The sequence below is a fragment of the Lethenteron reissneri genome, chromosome 46 (assembly GCF_015708825.2).
Source record: "Lethenteron reissneri isolate LAM-NWPU_2019-01 chromosome 46, ASM1570882v1, whole genome shotgun sequence".
In the NCBI taxonomy this organism is placed as follows: domain Eukaryota; kingdom Metazoa; phylum Chordata; class Hyperoartia; order Petromyzontiformes; family Petromyzontidae; genus Lethenteron; species Lethenteron reissneri.
The window spans coordinates 11475009-11493841 of record NC_083824.1 but is presented as its reverse complement, the minus strand read 5'-3'; the positions used below and the strand labels follow the sequence as shown (position 1 = coordinate 11493841).

Sequence of the window (18833 nt, the reverse complement as noted above, 5' to 3'; positions counted from 1 at the left end):
CATTGCTGATCAATGCGGGTTGGCCAAGGAGGGAGCCAAGAACCGGCTCGGATATCGATGACGGCTGTGACCACGGGATCAGTGCCGGATTATCCTCGTAGCAAAAGTAGCAAATGCTACGGGTTCTGCACTTTCAAGGACCCCCCGCTCCCCCCCGCGCTAGATGCTTTCAAGCTATCAATTCCGGTTCAGTGATTCTACACATGCTCTATTACTATAGTACTATACCGCCTTCAACTTTTATGAACGACTGGGTGTTTAAGGTTAGCGATTTGTCATATCATCTGGCCATATAGCAAATGAAAAAATATTATTACTTTAATATGCAAGTTAAAAATGTCTTTTAATATTTGTAGTTTCTATTTTATTTAGGGCCCCTTTATCACATGTGCTACAGGCCCCGCACGAGCTTCATCCGGCACTGCACGGGATCAGTCCTCCCATCGTCGTGCCCGCACCTCGCGTGGCCCCGCGTGTTTAACACTCGACAGACGAACAGAATCTCTAAATGCATTGCGTTTATGGGGGGTTTCTTATGAACAGCATCGTGGACGAATCGTCGCGAATTAACGGCGCAACTGAACAGCCCTCGCTCGCAGCGTCAAGTACCATGGCGAGGTGTGGTATCACGATGCAGCTCGCCTCTTGTTCGCGTAGGTCAGAGTATTTGCAGATGCCCTGTATCAATATCATGGAACCTTTTTGCCAGTATCAAAAGTATTACAAATAATATGTTTAACCCTTGCTGGCAATAAAACAGGTCTTAAGATGTTCAAACAAAATAGATACTCTTTGCAATGAATGAAGTCTGCATTAACCACACGTACTTGTAGTGAACATGTCAAAAAACATGCTCTGATGAAAACGTATGCATGTTTAACACTGGTGAGACTTAAAAGAAAATGCACATGTTAACAGCATGTCTGTTTGCATGTTCACCACATGCACGTGTGGTTAATGCAGACTTTATTTAATCTTTGCAAAGGGTATCTATTTAGTGTTTGAACACCTTACCACCTGTTTTAGTGCCAGAAAGGGTAAAACTAGTTCTTATTTTTCATGCCCTGTACCAACATTAACCGGGAGACAGGGAACGAGGATAAGGGGCAGAACCCCCGCAGATTTGACGGCAGCCGGATTCGGAGGGGTGGAGAGAAAAAATTGTCGTTTTGGCCGCCTCTTTTGTTTTTATTTTCTTGACGTCAGCTGTTTCAGTTCTACCCCTCTCTCCTTATCATCCCTTCCCCCTTAAAAAAAAACTAAATCACCATTTCCCCTTTCGGTGGGACCCTGCATGGTTTGGGGCAGCGAGGCCGTTCCCCATCTTTCCACCCCCCTTGTTTTTCATCACCGGCTCGGCTCACGTTGACGGCACCTTGCACTCGTGCGTCACGACGCGATGTATCGGACCCGCACATCGCCTCGATATGAATGATTTTTTTTAAACATTCACAACCGGAAACCATGCATCCGGCGCCCAAGTCGGTTCCTACGGGGGGGGGGGGCCGAGCTCTGCACCGTATTGTAACATTAAGCGAAATGCACGAGCTGAAGACTTGTGCGACCGATGTGTGCTGTTGAGGGGTGGGTGGCCCGAACCACGCTCGGCCGCCTTTGTCTCCCCAGCGACGATGTCTACACATCGCAACCACGTACTAACTTCAGGCTCAGTCGACCTAGGGGGGAGGTCCAGGACCGTCTCGGATATAATCGTCACCGGTGCCGGCCCTGAGCGGGAATCGAACCTCGGGTCGCCGGGTTCGTAGCGCAGAGCGCTAACCGCTACACTACCGCTCCCCCCATACCACTGCCACCGACACCGCCAACAACAACAACAAGACGACGGAGACCAACGCTGTGACACGTGCGTGCATGTCAGGCGCGCACGGCGTGAGCGACAGCCACGCGTGGAACGAATCAAATGTATATTTTTGTTACATACTCTTACGTTGTTGCGGCCTTTTTTTAATGACGAAAATCCCACCTTTGCTTGCATTGGCCCAAAATTTCACATTTAAATTCTCGTTGCTAAATTACCGCAGTACGTAGGATGTCCTCCTGCCGCTGGGTATATTTTAAAAAACACGAAAATTAAAGTGTCGCTCGTATCGATTGCAGACTCGTCAATACTGCTGGGATCCTGGCGGGCTTACGGATTTATAAACGAACCAACGCGCCGTGGTAGAGCAAAGGGATCGCAAACCTGCAGCTCTTAAGGACCGCTGCGTTATTTGTAAAGGACCCACCCCGTCTCGTATTCACCACAGCGCATTGCGGGCCTCTTGAAATATTGGGTTTATTACAGGAATTCGAAAAGAGAAAAGGCGCTTCTGGTTATTTTGGTTGCAGACTCCTCCCGCGCTAGACCAATTCTAACATTGAGTGAACATAATCCATAACCGTCAACCCATACGGGTTACCCGTATCCTTGCACAGGGAACTTTAGCAAACAAAAAAGTGTATTTTTGTGTTTCTCTCTTGTGATGGGACTTTGTGGGATGAACGTTGAGATTTATAAGGGCACAGGGTGACCAATAAGGTCCGAGTTGGTCTGTAATAAGGTAGGGCACTGACAAGGGGTTGACAGGTATGAGAATCATAGGGGCACGATCCACCACTGGATCCGAGTTGAAAAGCGACAAGAGCCGTTTCCTGCTCCGTTGAACACTCGGGCATCGACGCTCACCTCCAATGGAAATTCCACATTACTACGGCAAGGTTGAGTCTCTTCAGAGGACAACCAATGTGGACACCGGAGGTCGGGATAACGATGATTCGTGAGTCCACCCCACACACCCCCCTCCCCCGCCAACCAGGGTTTGAACTCATGACCTTACCGATTGAGAGCCGCTCACTCAACCACTGAGCCACCCCGGCCGGATCCTGGATTTCGGTTGTGAATGTTAATACAGGGCCTTTGCGAATACTGACCTCGCGAACAGGAGACAAGCCGCAAAGCTATACCACGCCCGGCCATTCCCCATCAACATTCCCAACGATTGTGTGCGTTATATATTAAACAGATGGGCAACTGCAATGATAAAGGTCCATGTCATGAGCACGATTTTAATTCACTAACAGTTTAAACTACGAAGGTAAATTGCACTTAAATTTTGTCTTTGGGAGGGTTCAATTATTATGTTTACGTCGAATACACGAGCGATGGTGGCGCTTCACGGTTTGGTCCTGGCAGGCCGCCCTGGCAAATACTGCGGTGTTTCTCATCCGCAAAATACTAGGTGCCGTCCGCTTCACTCACAGTGGATGTTAAATATCCCCTCGAGTTACGTCACATTAGAAGAAGCGTAGGCCTTTGCGTACCAGCGTCATGGGGGCAAAATTTGCCTAATTATAAAAATACAGCGCAAATTTACTTATTGGGGAAAAATACAGCAAAATGTTGCCCCCTACAGGAAGAAACTTGGCAGGACCCTCCTGAAAGAGTCTGAGACTCGGTGAGGCTTTCCCGGGGTAAACAAGCGTAACAATAATACAATTCGTATTTGCATGTCATTCATGTGAATCAGACTATTCACGTTCCCATAACACAGTACAGCAAACCTACACCCAAGTAAACAACACAGGGTTATGGGGGGAGGGGAGACAGCATTTCATTATCCTAACGACGTATGCGCTGCCAACATTTAAAACCACGGTTTCCTAAACTCTGGTCCTCGCGACCCACCACCACGCTCTTGTTTCTTCCGCGTTCACCAATTCACCCCCCCCCCCCCCAACCCATTCAAGTAGGATCAGGCCATGTAGCTATCTGGCCAAATGTGTCGTTAAGGCCCCTACACGACTGGACATGGCCAAAACTGGATTAAATGGTCATGTGTACAACAATATTTAGCAAAGTGAGAATTGTTCTTAAAATTAACAGGTGAGCGAGTGAAACGATAACAACCGGTGTGTCCTGAAGCGCTTGTGCACCACGTATCAATTCAATGTTTGGCTGTGTCAGATGGCAGAGGGATCTTATCAGCACAAATGACCCGGTCATTACGTGGCCTAAACCAAATAAATCAACTGTGAATCGTAACATTGGCTACGAAAGCCTCCGTGTTCAGTGAAGTTCGTTGTCACAACGACTTCAGCGAACGATGTCGCCGTGTCCGTAATGACGAACTGAACCCAGCTTTGTGCTGGGACGCCGTAATGTCTCCTTCGACAATCTCTCCCGCCATCGCGACGGGAGAGAGAGAGACGTTGATGGCGAGGACTCGCGAGAACGAGTCTCATTGGCTCTAGCGGCCCGGAACGGAGCGCGCTGTAAACGCGAATCGGAATGCTCAAAATTAAATCGGTTGGAGCAAGGATTAAATCTCCCACTCGATATTTTCGGGATTGCCGTGAGGCTGCCTCGGAGCAGGGACTATCGGCATAAGGCACTATGACTAGAGTACAACGTACGCATATCCATCATCATCATCATCCTAGATTGGAATACAGTGATATATTCCATATTCTCGTCATCGTACAAAAAGGTGTTACAAGCAGCGCGAGCACAAAATAAGGCGAGATGGATGGATGTGGCGCGCAAAAATAATTCCCAGAACAGCATTCTGCTCATAACCCTCGTAAAAGCATTTGCGTTAAAGATTTCAGCACAGAGATCTGCAGCGCCAGGCGGTGCGGGAAGCGGACGGATCTTGCTCTTGTGACACCGCCGATAAGAAGCAAATTGCAAGCTCAGTATCTCCACACAGCAGCAGGGTTCCCTTGCACGAGTATGTTACAAAACCGGGACCGGACGAAGCGGCCATCGTCGCGCCCTGCTGGCGGACTGACACCCGCTTGCAGGGCAGGTGCTGGTGCAGAGCTGCCGCTGGGGTGCCCCTTTCAGAATGTGCCGAGACGACAACATGCTATGCAAGTCGCTTATCACGTTGTTAAAGCGCTCCGATATGCAACGGCGTCAAGAAGGGCAGCACGTGCCGCACGTCTCTGCAAGAGGCCCAAATCCACGAAGGGCAGCGTCTCCTGGTTCGATGCGCGGATGCACTTCCCATATTGGTCTCTCCATATGTAAAAATGTCATCTTTTTTTCTTCACTACACAGCCCATTAGTCTTACACATCCCACGGCCTTCCTTCTGGGAGGGATATATTCTCAGCAGTACTGCTTAAACAGGTTTTGACATCCAGTGTCTCATCAGCAGTCAGGCCGGTGCACTGCCGGATATTTATAGGCAAGGGCCCTCTTTCTGTTAGATATGAATCCGAATTCATAATGCAAAAAGTTATTGTTGGGGTCGTTATCGTGGCTGTTTGGGCGATGCGCGTGCACAGCCGAGCCGATCGTTTACTCTGCCAAATCGCCTCCCTTACTCCCGAGCGGCAGCGACGGTGGGGGCAACGTGGTCAGATTCGGGGAACGTGCAATGAACGTTTTGGGAATAAAGGAGAACGCTGCACCGCGATGCGGGGCGATGCAGCCGCGCCGCGGCGCATCGGGACAGGAGACGCGATCGCTCGCCCGTGCATTCCCGGGGCCGTTTTCGAGCGTTTGGGAGCATGAGATCGGCGGTTGCCAAGCGGTTACGACAGTGCCAGCGAGGCGAGATTAAACTGTTAAGCGCAAGCGGCACAGAGCGCTCTGCTAGTGTCGGCTCGACGCGGCTTCAGTTTCATCAGAACGACGGTCGCGCCCAAAGACGCGCCCATGGAATCGCGAGTGGTAAGTAACTGGCGGCCGTTTGGTGCGTTAAGAACGAGCTGCTATTAAATATAAACACGAATTTTGTCCGAATAACAAATTCGCGGTCGCGCGATAGCCGATGATGGCCCGCACGTAAATTAGAAAAGTCCCGTTTGGTTAAAAATCGCATTGCTAGCGAACAGCGTAAAAAAAATCCCGCGAGAATCTACGTCGCTGCTCTTTCTCTTTTCCCGTACAAAAAAACGGGAGGGGCCGAGGGTTAGAAAGAGTCTGCAAAACGTCGAGGCCTCATTCCTTTCGCCGCGTGAAAAGTACGCTCTCCACAGCTTGCGGGCCCCCCCCACCCCCAGCGTCCGAAGCGGGGGCGGCGATGGTGGAGGTCGCGGGGTCGGCGCCGTCGTCGCCGCGCGCCGTCTCAACGTCGCCGGCGCCTACAGCAGGGCGCAGCGGAAGAAGCTGCTCTTCTTCGAGTGCGACGCGTTCGTGATCTGCACCGAGTTGTTTTCCGCCGCAGTGTTCCCCTCCTGCGGAAACAGAACGACAACAAGGAGAAGCAGAATCCGTCGGCGGCGTCAGTGCGGTGGTAACCACTCGTGCCTCGCAGCGCGAGAACGTCTGTTGTGTCTGTAAGGGCGTGCGTGTGAGAGTGTGTCTTTGTTCTGCACAGTGCGCGAATGTGCGTATGGGAGCATAAGTGTAGCGGTAAGCGCTACACTTATGCGATGAACCCGGCGACCCGAGTTTGATTCCCGCTCACGGCCAACACCGGTCACAATTCTATTAATCGATTTTGGGCCTCCCCTACGTCGACTCGGCCTCAACCGAGTAATTATCGCCACTTGCTAGACAAAGGAGGCCGGGTGTGGTGCCAGCCACCCACTCCCACGTGTGTGTGCCGGCCTTCATAGGTGCTCGCTGACAGCACTGGCTCCAAAAATCTGTTCCGGCTGTACGGGGGATCTTTGTCTTCTTTGGGCATGCGAGTGAGTGGAGTTTGTATGTTCTCCCCCTGTTCTGCATGGGTTTCCCCCAGGTTATTCGGTTCCCTCTCATAGCTAAACACACACCCACAATGTAACCGGTATCGGTACAAAACATCCCAATGCTGATATATCACCTGCAAATTACGCAACTGGAATCGCACACAGCAGCAGCAACAACATTGCATCCTACTAGGAACATTTGGCAGGACCGTCCTTAACAAAGGACTCTGCCGAGGCTTCTGTGGGTAAACACGTGTAATGATAACATGCAATAACTATAATAATCATGTAAAGTAGTATAGACTAAACAACACTCACCATCTTTTTGTCCATTTTCGCTTTGATTTCTCTGGCCAGTGTAAAAAACGCCTTATGGGACAACAAAACAAAGGGATGCGGACGAGAATTAAGTAAGAGAGAGATAAACATTCCTGCAGCGTACATTCAATTACCACTCCCGAGTGACATTTATAAATCCAATTTGAAATACAACATATATCATTATACACATTCGTAACCGTGGCAGTAACACGACCACATTTCTAAGTCCCGGGTTGGTGGTCTGAACAGTGATTCGGTCACACGTTCGGCTATTCCGAGATGGTCTAGAAAAGGCTGAGAGCATTGTACATGCAATGTGGTGGTCACATGACACGAACACAGGGCACACGGATGGGAGTCGAGCCGCCCTGCCGTTGGTGTGCAGCGCACCATCGCGTGCTGCTATTTCGAAACAAACTTTAACTTGAAAGTAACCACTCGTGGCTCAGTGGTAGCCACTTGTTGCAGAAGTTCGAATCTGGCAGACCACCCTGTTAAGCAGAAGATATTATGCGCGTGGTATTTCAAAACGAGTAGGCCACTGTGTGCCTGCGTTACGGTTCAAACTAGCCAAATTAAAAACATCACACCTCCTGGTGGACTAATGCCCTCTCGTAAGCCAGGTGCCTCGTCACCTTGTGTCTCGCACAGAAACGACAGCTGCCACTGGGGGGGGTGCCCCCTTTCGTAGTGTGTTGAGATGAAATGCAAGATGAGATGTAAACGAAGCGGGATGCAGCTCCATGGATCACACAAACTCAATTTCGTTACGTCGCCCAACTGAATGCCACAGAGACTGCGCCTGCCCCGGCACAGAGCACGCACGGCACGGCACGCGCATCGAGGTGTCTTGGCGCGTTCTGCCGTTCTGCGTACCTCCTCCACGTTGATGCTGGCCTTGGCGCTCGTCTCCATGAACTGGATGTTGTAGTCCTCCGCCAACTGCGGAGCAAAGATGTCGAGAGCGCGTCGAGCCTCCCGTTTCAACAACACCGCGATGGCCGAATTCCAACGGCCAAGCTCGCGATGAAAGTGAAGAAGATACGGGCACAGCTATCGGTCGCGGGGACACCGCAACGGAGGAAACAGAGTGCGCGAACCTAGGGCGGTTATTGAAGGCGGCCCGGGAGCAAAGTGATGCGAATAAAGAGACGGCAGTGAGCAGGGTGTTGGTGGAGTGCCGATGGAAAAGTAACGGAATGGGCCTAACCAAAAGGGCGAGTGATCGGAGTGCGGATCCGAAGCTCCGACAGAGACGATGGGAGATGGAACAAAAAAAACAATTTCGGAGGATTTCTAGGCGGCCAAACGAGATCCCACTGGGTTCGGGGCACGGGTGATTTGTCACCTGTGAATAGTTGTTTAGCCAACACCAGTTACATGGTGCGGGGTTTCAAGCTGCGAGAGGAAATTGGAGAAGCCAGAGGAAGCCCATGCAGAACAGGGAGGGAATATACCAACTCCACACAGGAAGGCACCCGAGCTGGGAATTGAACCCAGGCTTTTCTTGCTACGAGGCACAGGTGTTTCCACTGCGCTGCCACCACTCCGCTGCCCCCATAATAGCGTTGCTGAACAGGGCGATTTGATTATCACCCCTGCACAAATCAAGTAACATTTCACCAGCGTTGGGACAACCTTCGGCCCGTGACTTCATTTCAAGCGGCTCATAGCCACACGAGGGAGGAAACCGGAGAGTCCGGGAGGAAACCCACGCAGACCAGGGGGAGAGAGAGAACACACAGACGCCACAGAGAGAGAGGCACCCGAGTTGGGAATTACAGTCGCTTCCCTTGAGCTGTGGGCAGGGGAGAGGAAGAGACAGGGGAAGGGGGTCCATGGCGAGGAGACGCACGCTCACGTAGCGCGGGGGGTGGGGGGTGGTGACGGGGGGTCGTGGCTGCATCGAGAACCGGGTCGGCACGTTACGGGCCCAGCGGCCTGGCGGCCCTAGGGACGCCGCCGTCGCGTACCTTCTCGCCGCGTTCCTTGGTCACCTGCCGCCGATCGTTCATGTCACACTTGTTGCCCAGAACCATCTTCTGGACGTCCGCCGAGGCATGCTGGGAGAGAGAGCGAGAGAGAGCGTGTGAGTGAAAGTGAGGGAGAGAATGTGAGCGAGAGAGAGCGAGAACGAGAGACAGAAGAAATGCAGTGAGACAGATTTTTTTAAAACATGCCAGAAATTCCGGCGCTCGCCAAGTGAATGCGGCCGGCTCCAGCAGCAGCTACACAAGCACCAACAGAAGCAGCAACAGCAGCAGTAGCAGCAGTAGCAGCAGTAGCAGCAGTAGCAGCAGTAGTAATAGCAGCATTAGTGCTAACAACAGCAATAGTAAAAGCAGCAGTAGCAGCAATAGTCGTAGTAGCAGCCGCAGTAATAACAGCAGCAGTAGTAGCAGTAGCAGCAGTAGTAACAGCAGTATTAGTGCTAACAGCAGTAGTAAAAGCAGCAGTAGCAGCAATAGTCGTAGCAGCAGCAATCATAGCAGCAGTAGTAGCAGCCGCAGTAATAACAGCAGCAGGAATTAGAAGCGAACCTCCTCGATGTTTCTGATCCAGTTCTTGATGTTCTCGAATGACTTCTCGCTGGTGATGTCGTACACCAGCATGATCCCCTGGCGGGACGACAACGGCGCGCGTGCAGGCACAGCCGGGGCGCCAAACACACGGCGGCGACGCACACGAGGAAGAACAATCAGGCACGTGCATGGATTCCATGACGCTCGCGCTCCAGAACATGTGCGTCCTTGGAAGAATTTCAAAAGCGATAACGACGACGGTTACGATCTCACACCAGGCTCGCTGGAAGCGGCATGCCGTCCCCCCCCCCTGCCCCCCGTAGGCCGGTTTTCGGTAAGTTACAGACGAACGGACGGGGGCCGGTGCTTTGACTCTAATCGACCAGAGCTGGGAAAGCGTTGGGACCCCGGCGATGCGCAGCGCAGCCGTCGTAACGAAAACCATCAGGCGGCTGCCACTACACGGCCCAGCGGTGGGGGGCACTTGGGGCAGAGGTTCGTGGTTCCACACCAGCAGACCGCCCTGGTTATTACTGCGGTGCGTATTTTACCCTATTGACTCTAACGCGCTGTCTGCTTCACGGTGAACAATAACGATCCTGTGGCATCATTCTATAAACGAGTAGGAGGCCATCGTATGCTGGCGGTGCGGTACCGGTACAAATCTAAAATAACGAAAAATGACCGTGTGAATTACTCAATTGCCATTACACACAGCCGCAATCATTGCCCCCATACTGTGAAACGACACAGCAGCACCTTCCTGCGTGATCATCGCCCCACGCGGAAAACGATAGCACCGATATAAAGCGCTCTCAATTATTATTACGAATTAACCAGGAGATTAAATTAAAACACATTGAGACGTGAAACGTCGTCTCCATTGCAAGGGCAACCTGGGTGCTTAAGGCATGAAACAAGTAAGTAAGCACACACGCGCTCACACACACACACACGTACACACGAACACGCATACACACGTACACACGCATACACACAAGTACACACACACACACGTACACACACACCATTGCTCCCCTGTAGTACGCCGTCGTGATGGTACGAAACCTCTCCTGGCCCGCGGTGTCCCTGCAAGAAATTGACCACAGTTACAAAGATCCCTCGTATAGCCTGAACAGACTGTCAGAGCAAGTGCTGTTAAGCAAGCGCCTATGAAGGCCGGCCATGCACACGAGGGGGTGGGTGGCCAGCACCACACCCGGAGTAGTTACACTCACCGACACACAGACACACGGTCTCACACACTCATAGACACACAAATAAAAAGATCCCCCATATTGCCTGAACAGACTGTTGCGCTACGTGATGTAACGACCACCTATAAAGGCCAGAACGGCACATAAGAGGTAGGTGTGTAGGTGTGGCAAAAGCCACACCCAGCTGCCTTTGTTTCCCCAGTGCTCGTGTTTACACAACAGACCAGGTACTCGCCTCTAGAGTGAGTCTAAGAGCGAGGTGAGCAAGGTAAAGGTGCAGCCCCGCAGTTGCCTCCTCACACCACTGCTGGCGGAAGGGCCTACAACACTGGAGCAGTGGTACTTGGCCTACTCTTCCACGTTTACCAGGTGTGCTGGAAGAGGCGTACCCACACTTTACCCCATCACACAGGAACTACTGGTCAACTGCGCCCATCACCCATTTACACTGCTTAACTGGACACCTGTAAAAAAAATATCTTTATAGCTCATCGGATTCCTCCAACACATAAAAATAAATACACGTATTCTGATTCTGCTGGGCGGACAGAGGAGGTGTGGCGGGAGTTAAGAAACTCGCCCCCAATGTTTCAACTGCCGCGTTGCCGGGAGATGGAATTGAAACGGCGGCCTCTGGATCGCAAGTCCAGTGTGCTGCTGACCGCTTACTCCACCGTGGCATCTCCAATCGGATTTAAAGAAATGCAATCTGGTAACTGCCATGCCTAGCAGTGAGGTACCATTGTAGATTGTTTACTTTGTCTTATTTACTCCGCAGAATGTACGGCCAGAGGGCACCCATGTGACGACCCTTTGGCCCCGAGTGCCAGGAGAATTGATGACATTTGCACACAGTGACTCACACACTATGCCCAGTGAAGATATCTTCTCTGTTTGCTGGAGGAAGACAACAGTCGCTCTGTCTACTTCTGCCAGGAGGAGTTAACCAGTTGCGAGCGATGTTGCACAGTCACTGGGCCAGACAATACTTGGCACTGTGTGTATTTATATTATTATTGTGCAGTGTGATTCATAACAATTGTGATTCATTACGTTTGTGGGGAGCGTTGGAGCAGTGGCTCCCGCGCCACGCTATGATCCCCGGCGACCCGAGTTCTATTCCCGCTCACAGCCTCAACACCGGTGACGAATATCTGAACCGGTCACGGGCCTCCCCCCTAGGTTGACTCAGCCTTGAAATGCATCGGCCATCTTCAGGAAACTGCAGGAAGTCAGAATGACAGTGTCACCTGATCCGGCTTCTTCACTAGGTGCCCATGAATTAATTGGGCAGTGACTTGGCCCAGCGGCAGCGCCTTGTAAGACTGGTTAAAGAGGTTCACGGTTCAAGTCCAGAAGGCAGCCCTGGTTAATATTGCGGACGCATCGTCTACAAAACACTATGGCCAAAATTTTCCCAATATGGAAATTCAGCCACAAAACACTCAATTGGGAAATGCACAGCAATATCGCCCCGACTGTTAAACGACCGCAGACCGTGTCTGCGAAACGCTGCGGCACCTTCCTTGGCAACGATCGCCCTGCGCTACGAGGACGGCAGCGCGCGTACCAAACGGTGCCAATGACGTGATTTGACGGCACTGAATGACAGCAGAAGCAGCAGCAGCAGTATCAAGCGGGTAAGCAGACGAAGAGGAGCGCAGGATCGTTACCATATCTGCAGCTTGATCTTTTTTCCGTCGAGGTCTATTGTGCGGATTTTGAAATCAATTCCTGGTGGACACAAAACAGAGCGCGCGCGCCTCGTTAGACAGCGGGCAACGATCATGTGGTGGGTAGCGCGGCGCCCTCCTGTAAGCGCCGCCGCCGCGTCTCGGAGCGCGCTGCACGTGCACGATCGGCGACTTACCGCCGCATCCCATCTCACTCGCATTCAATAGGGGGGCAACAACCCCCCGCGGCAGCTGTTCCTGTGTGGCCCATGGTGACTCGGCACCTTGCCTGCAAGCAGGAATTAGTCGGCCAGTTGGGGGCGATGATCGGTGATGTGTGTGTGATCCCCATTCAGTAATTAGCTAATGACGACACGGGTCCTTTAACGTCCACCGTGATGCAGACAGCCCGTCTTAGTATTATTCCTGTAACGGTTGTTAAACACCGCAGGAATAACCAGGGCGGCCGCTGGGTTTGAACCGCGAACCTTTGCGACAAGCGGAGAACGCGTTCCCCCGCTGCGTCGCCGCCGTGCCGGGCACGGGGAAACTGGGAGCACGGCAGACAGAGGAGCGATGGGACGCAGCCTGATGTGACCAGTGAAGTGGTCAGAGTACAAACCGCCAAGTGAGTCAGTGGAGGAACCCCACAATGCACACTCAGCACACACACACACACGGACATTCCCACTGACAAACAACAAATATAGCTTTTACGTGACTTTTGGGGCAAGTCTTGTTTGCGAGCACGTATGAAGGCCGGCACACTAGACGAGGGGGTGGGTGGCCAGCACCACACCCGGCCGCCTTTGTCTCCCCAGTGGTGATGTTTTCACATTGCACCATGTACTCAGTTGAGGCTGAGTCGACCTAGGGGAGGCACAAGACCGGTTCAGATAATTGTCACCGGTGTTGGCCGTGAGTGGGAACTGAACTCGAGCCATTGGGTTCGTCGTGTAGTGCGCTAACCGCTGCACTTATGCTCCCCCTGATGACGCACACACACACACGCGCACACACACACGCACACACACACGTGCACACATACAAAGACCAAAATCCCCCCTTATAGCCTTAACAGACTGTTGGGGCAACCGCTGTATGCGAGCACCTAATTCAGACCGTGATGAGGGTGCCGAGGCCAACGTCGCTGGAATTACGCACTCCCAGAGGGCCGTGTGGTTGACGAAATGCGTAATAGCGACTTTTTTTGTTACGACTGATACGTGAAGCCGGTGAATTGTCTCGCTTATTTAATTCGACGACCATGAATTCAGCTCGGGCGCAGGTGCTGGGTGAATGATTGACGTGGCGGGGTTGTGATCAGTGGACCGAGCATGGCTGGGGATAAATGCCAGATAATAGCCGGTTCAACCTTCGGATGGAACGCGTTGTCATGTCGCTCTCCCCTGCGCGTAGCTCACCGCCGAGTGACCTCACCAGCGGTGGATGCGAGGGTGGGCTCCTCGATACTGGACCTTGGACTCGCAGAGACACGCGCACACTAGCCCTGCCACCATTTGGGCGGGGTGTAAAGGCGGCGCAGCGGTGACACCTCGTGCCCCGCAGCAAGAAGGGCCTGGGTTCGACTCCCATCTCGGGCACCTCTCAGCATGGAGTTTGTATCTTCCCCTGTTCTGCGTGGGTTTCCTCAGAGTTGCCCGGTTTTCTCCCATAGATAAAACAAATAGATATACATGCATTGAAGCCGACATTGGCCAAACTACATCCCAATGCTGAGAAATCGCCTGCAAATTTCTCAATTGGGATCACATACAGCAGCAACATCGTCCCCCTACTGCAAAAACTTGGCAGGACCCTCCTGAAGACGAGTCTTGAGATTCTGTGAGGCTTTCCTGGGTAAACGAGTGGAAGTATAACATGAAACGATCTCCCAGACTAAAATATACAACTCTTGTACAGCATCTGCTATTGTGACAGCCAGAGTGCATTATATACGAACAGCAGTGGCATTTTTTGTGTGTTGGACTGTGTGCAATGTTCATTACACAAACGTACATACTGTATACGTTGCACATTTGAATCATTTGCATACGTGTCATTCCATGTTTGCTGTGTGAGTGCGCGTGTGTGTGAGTTGTATTTGTATGCGCGCGAGCGTGCATGAGTATGTGTACGTCCCTAGGTCGACTCAGCCTCAAATTAGTACCTGGTGAGGTGTGTAAACATCGCCACTAGGGAGACAAAGGCGGTCGGGCGTGATACTGGCCACCAACCCCCTCATATACCATGCCGGCCTTCATAGGTGCTCGCTCACAGCACTTGCCCCAACAGACTGTTGAGGCTATATAGAGGATCTTTGTCGTTGTCATTGCGGACTTGCGAGGTATGTGTCACTTTTTTTGGTTTGGCCATGTTTGTTTGTTGTAGTACTGAGTGAGACTGATGGCCTTAATCTAAGTTGTTGTTTGACTTGCATCCCACTGGGATTTTTGCACACAGTGTTGGTGTACGGTGCTTTTTCTTGGATTTTCTGCTTGCACATAGTCACATAGTCACTTTAAGATGTTTTTTGTTCATGTTTTTGTTTCTTGTTTGTTGCGGTTGCACCCGATTCAAGAGCCGATTGGCTCACAGGGCTATACCAAATAAATGAAACTGAAAACTTGACGCCCAGGACACGCTTGCAAATGAGATGTTTCATCTCAAGTGACGATCTTGGGGATGTGTGTAAATATATAGGACTCCGAACAACAACCTTTCAGACGAAACTATAATCTTCCTGACCTGACCAAGAGCTGTAATCAAACTGTTCAACGGAGCAAAGCAAAACCTTCCGGTCACTTGCCACGGGCAAAGTGTTGAGAGGGCTCTGTGTGTACGCACAAGAAATCGCAAACAAGAAAAAGACGCTCCAAAGTAATTTGCCATCATTACTGAAGAAAGCGCCAAGGGTCAGAAGTGACCGGTACTGCTGTGACCCCGCACAGCGGGGGGGGGGGGGGGGTGTACGGGGTCACATCAAAGACAAAGATCCCCCATACAGCCTGTAACAGACTGTTGGGGTAAGTGCTGTTAGCGGGCACCTATGTTGGCTGCAACGGTACACGAGGAGGTGGGTGGCCAGCACCACGCGCGACCACCTTTGTCTCCCTAGTGGCAATTTTTTTTTACACACCGCACCAGGTACTCATTGAAGGCCGAGTCGACCCAGGGGAGGCCCATTACCGGCTCAGACAATCGTCACCGGTGTTGGCCGTGAGCGGGAATCGAACTCGGGTCGCCGGGTTGGTAGCGCAGCGTAGCGCTAACCGCTGCACCACCGCTCCCCAGGGTGGTCACAGGAGCGCTGCGACAGCTGTTTTCCCATTGCCTCGGCAAAAGATCTTGGAGACGATCTAATGTCGGGCGAATAACAAAAATAACAGATCCGTCCCCCCACCTACAACATCCTATCGGGTGCCACGGACTTAATAAGAGCGCAGAATTCCTGCAGCGGTGGTTCCACGCAGCCAGCCGAACTCTGGACCGATTTCCAAAGTCAAGTGTCTCACTTGGCATTCAGCGCGACACTGAACCCATGCTGGTGGAACTGCCAAACGTTTATAGGCAAAGGAGCGCCCTCCCTGCTAAATATGATGGGTCCCAGTGCATTCGTCATGCTGTATAATACTTAACACGACGTCATCATTAGCGTTGTCGTGAAGACTAAACGTGGTTAAGGTCAGCTGTTTAACGTGGTTCGCCTGGGCCCTGAAGTACGGAATTAATTAAAAGCCACCGCCGCCCACACTTAAGCATATCTTAGAACGTTAGTATGCCGGGACAAAGTCCAGCCAGACTTCAACACGTACCTCGACCCCCAGAGACAAAGATTCCCCGTATAGTCCTTACCAGACTGTTACGGCAAGTGCTGTTAGCGAGCACCTATTAAGGCCGGCACGGCACACGAGGGGGTGGGTGGCCAGGACCACGCCCGGCCGCCTTTGTCTCCCCAGTGGCGATGTTTACACATCTCACCCGGTACTCATTTGAGGCTGAGTCAACCTAGGGGAGGCCCAGGACCAGTTCAAATATTCGTCACTGGTGTTGGCCTGTGAGCGGGAATCGAACTCGGGTCGCCGGGTTCGTAGCGCAGCGCTAACCGCTACCGACCCCCACTCCACACACACACGAAACAGAACTTTCATCCGCACAAAAACCCCCACAAACGTATTCTCTCTCATCACCAGCCGCCACTCACCGCCGGTGACGGCAATGATAGCTCCAGATTGAAGGCGACCAAGCCGGAGGTGCGTCCACCCTCAGTTTCACTTCCTCTCCCCACTCTCACCCACCCACACATCCACCACAGACACCAACAACCAGGCCAGGCTTCACCATCAAGCGCCACCCCACCACGCGATTTGTTCTGAACATTACCAGGCCGGGGCAGCGTTCATCCACCACTTTACGACCCCCCCCTCCACCCTCACTCACACTCAGACCCACAAATTAACTTGCGTCCATTGACAACCACCGTGCCACCCCCCAATCTCTCGCCACCAGCTAACCAGCTGTGGCGGAGACGGTTTAATTCACTTACTTTGAACGTTACCAGGCCGGGACCAAGTTCGTCCAAAGTTTTGCTTAACCTCTGACTCACTCACCAACACTGCACATCCATTGTCCTCTCTCTCTCTCTCTCCCACACAAGCGCCTCTCGCCATCGGCCAGCCAAGGGCAGTTTAAATCCACTTACTTTGAACGTTACCAGGCCGGGACAAAGTTCATCCAAAGTTTCGCTTAACCTCACAAAACTCGCCCACCAATAACTTACAACGCCCATTTGGTCTCACACACCACCACCATCACTCGCTATGGACCAACCAACAGCAGTTTAAACCCACTTACTTTGAACAATCCCAAGCCGGGGTCGAGTTCATCCAAACTTTAACTCACCCGCCCTGCCCCACCGACACCGCCGCCGCCGCCATACAGCGATCGTAACCCCGAACAACCGAGGACCAAGATGCGACCTCCACGCGATTCCCTGGCCGACCGGCCGCGACCCACCGATGGTGGAAATGAACGTGGAGTTGAAGGCGTCCTCGGAGAACCTGAAGAGCACGCAGGTCTTGCCCACGCCGCTGTCCCCGATGAGCAGCAGCTTGAAGAGGCAATCGTAGCTCTTGGCCATGTTGCCTTCTCTGTCGCACGCCCACCAACAGCGCGAGCCTCCACTTCCGGGTGGCGCGTGACGTCACGCGGGGCGTGGTCACTCGAGGGGCGTGTCAGGTCAGAGGGGTTTTACCTCTAGATTATAACACAGGGTCAGTGTCAGTTCAGAGGGTTTTACCTCTAGATTATAACACAGGGTCAGTGTCAGTTCAGAGGGGTTGACCTCTAGATTATAACACAGGGTCAGTGTCAGTTCAGAGGGGTTGACCTCTAGATTATAACACAGGGTCAGTGTCAGGTCAGAGGGGTTTTACCTCTAGATTATAACACAGGGTCAGTGTCAGGTCAGAGGGTTTTACCTCTAGATTATAACACAGGGTCAGTGTCAGCTCAGAGGGTTTTACCTCGAGATTATAACACAGGGTCAGTGTCAGTTCAGAGGGGTTGACCTCTAGATTATAACACAGGGTCAGTGTCAGTTCAGAGGGGGTTTACCTCTAGATTATAACCCAGCATCAGTGTCAGCTCAGAGGGGTTTTACCTCTAGATTATAACACAGGGTCAGTGTCAGGTCAGAGGGGTTTTACCTCTAGATTATAACCCAGCATCAGTGTCAGGTCAGAGGGTTTTACCTCTAGATTATAACCCAGCATCAGTGTCAGGTCAGAGGGTTTTACCTCTAGATTATAACACAGCATCAGTGTCAGGTCAGAGGGTTTTACCTCTAGATTATAACACAGGGTCAGTGTCAGGTCAGAGGGTTTTACCTCTAGATTATAACACAGGGTCCGTGTCAGTTCAGAGGGTTTTACCTCTAGATTATAACCCAGCATCACTGTCAGGTCAGAGGGTTTTACCTCTAGATTATAACCCAGCATCAGTGTCAGCTCAGAGGGGTTTTACCTCTAGATTATAACCCAGCATCAGTGTCAGCTCAGAGGGGTTTTACCTCTAGATTATAACACAGGGTCAGTGTCAGGTCAGAGGGGTTTTACCTCTAGATTATAACCCAGCATCAGTGTCAGGTCAGAGGGTTTTACCTCTAGATTATAACCCAGCATCAGTGTCAGGTCAGAGGGTTTTACCTCTAGATTATAACACAGCATCAGTGTCAGGTCAGAGGGTTTTACCTCTAGATTATAACACAGGGTCAGTGTCAGGTCAGAGGGTTTTACCTCTAGATTATAACACAGGGTCCGTGTCAGTTCAGAGGGTTTTACCTCTAGATTATAACCCAGCATCACTGTCAGGTCAGAGGGTTTTACCTCTAGATTATAACCCAGCATCAGTGTCAGGTCAGAGGGTTTTACCTCTAGACAATCACCCAGCATCAGT

The 18833-nt window shown here is 51.8% G+C and overlaps 1 protein-coding gene across 1 annotated transcript; it reads right to left on the bottom strand.

The window, feature by feature from the left end:
- Positions 1 to 503: 503 nt before the first annotated feature.
- LOC133354279 (ras-related protein Rab-8A-like) lies at positions 504 to 17579 on the bottom strand. The gene is made up of 8 exons (XM_061570996.1): positions 17394 to 17579; positions 12378 to 12438; positions 10516 to 10576; positions 9506 to 9583; positions 8939 to 9028; positions 7842 to 7907; positions 6963 to 7013; positions 504 to 6185 (listed from the first exon to the last, which is right to left on the bottom strand). The coding sequence occupies exons 1-8, from the start codon at positions 17515 to 17517 to the stop codon at positions 6093 to 6095; spliced, it is 624 nt and encodes a 207-aa protein (XP_061426980.1). The 5' UTR covers positions 17518 to 17579; the 3' UTR covers positions 504 to 6092.
- Between the last annotated feature and the right edge of the window lie 1254 nt (positions 17580 to 18833).

Coding starts and splice junctions, on each gene's coding strand:
- LOC133354279 (XM_061570996.1), bottom strand. CDS start 17,517: ATGGCCAAGAGCTACGATTGCCTCTTCAAGCTGCTGCTCATCGGGGAC. Junction 12,439..17,393: donor CACGTTCATTTCCACCATCG/GTGGGTCGCGGC, acceptor TGTGTCCACCAG/GAATTGATTTCAAAATCCGC. Junction 7,908..8,938: donor CCAAGGAACGCGGCGAGAAG/GTACGCGACGGC, acceptor TTTGCTCCGCAG/TTGGCGGAGGACTACAACAT.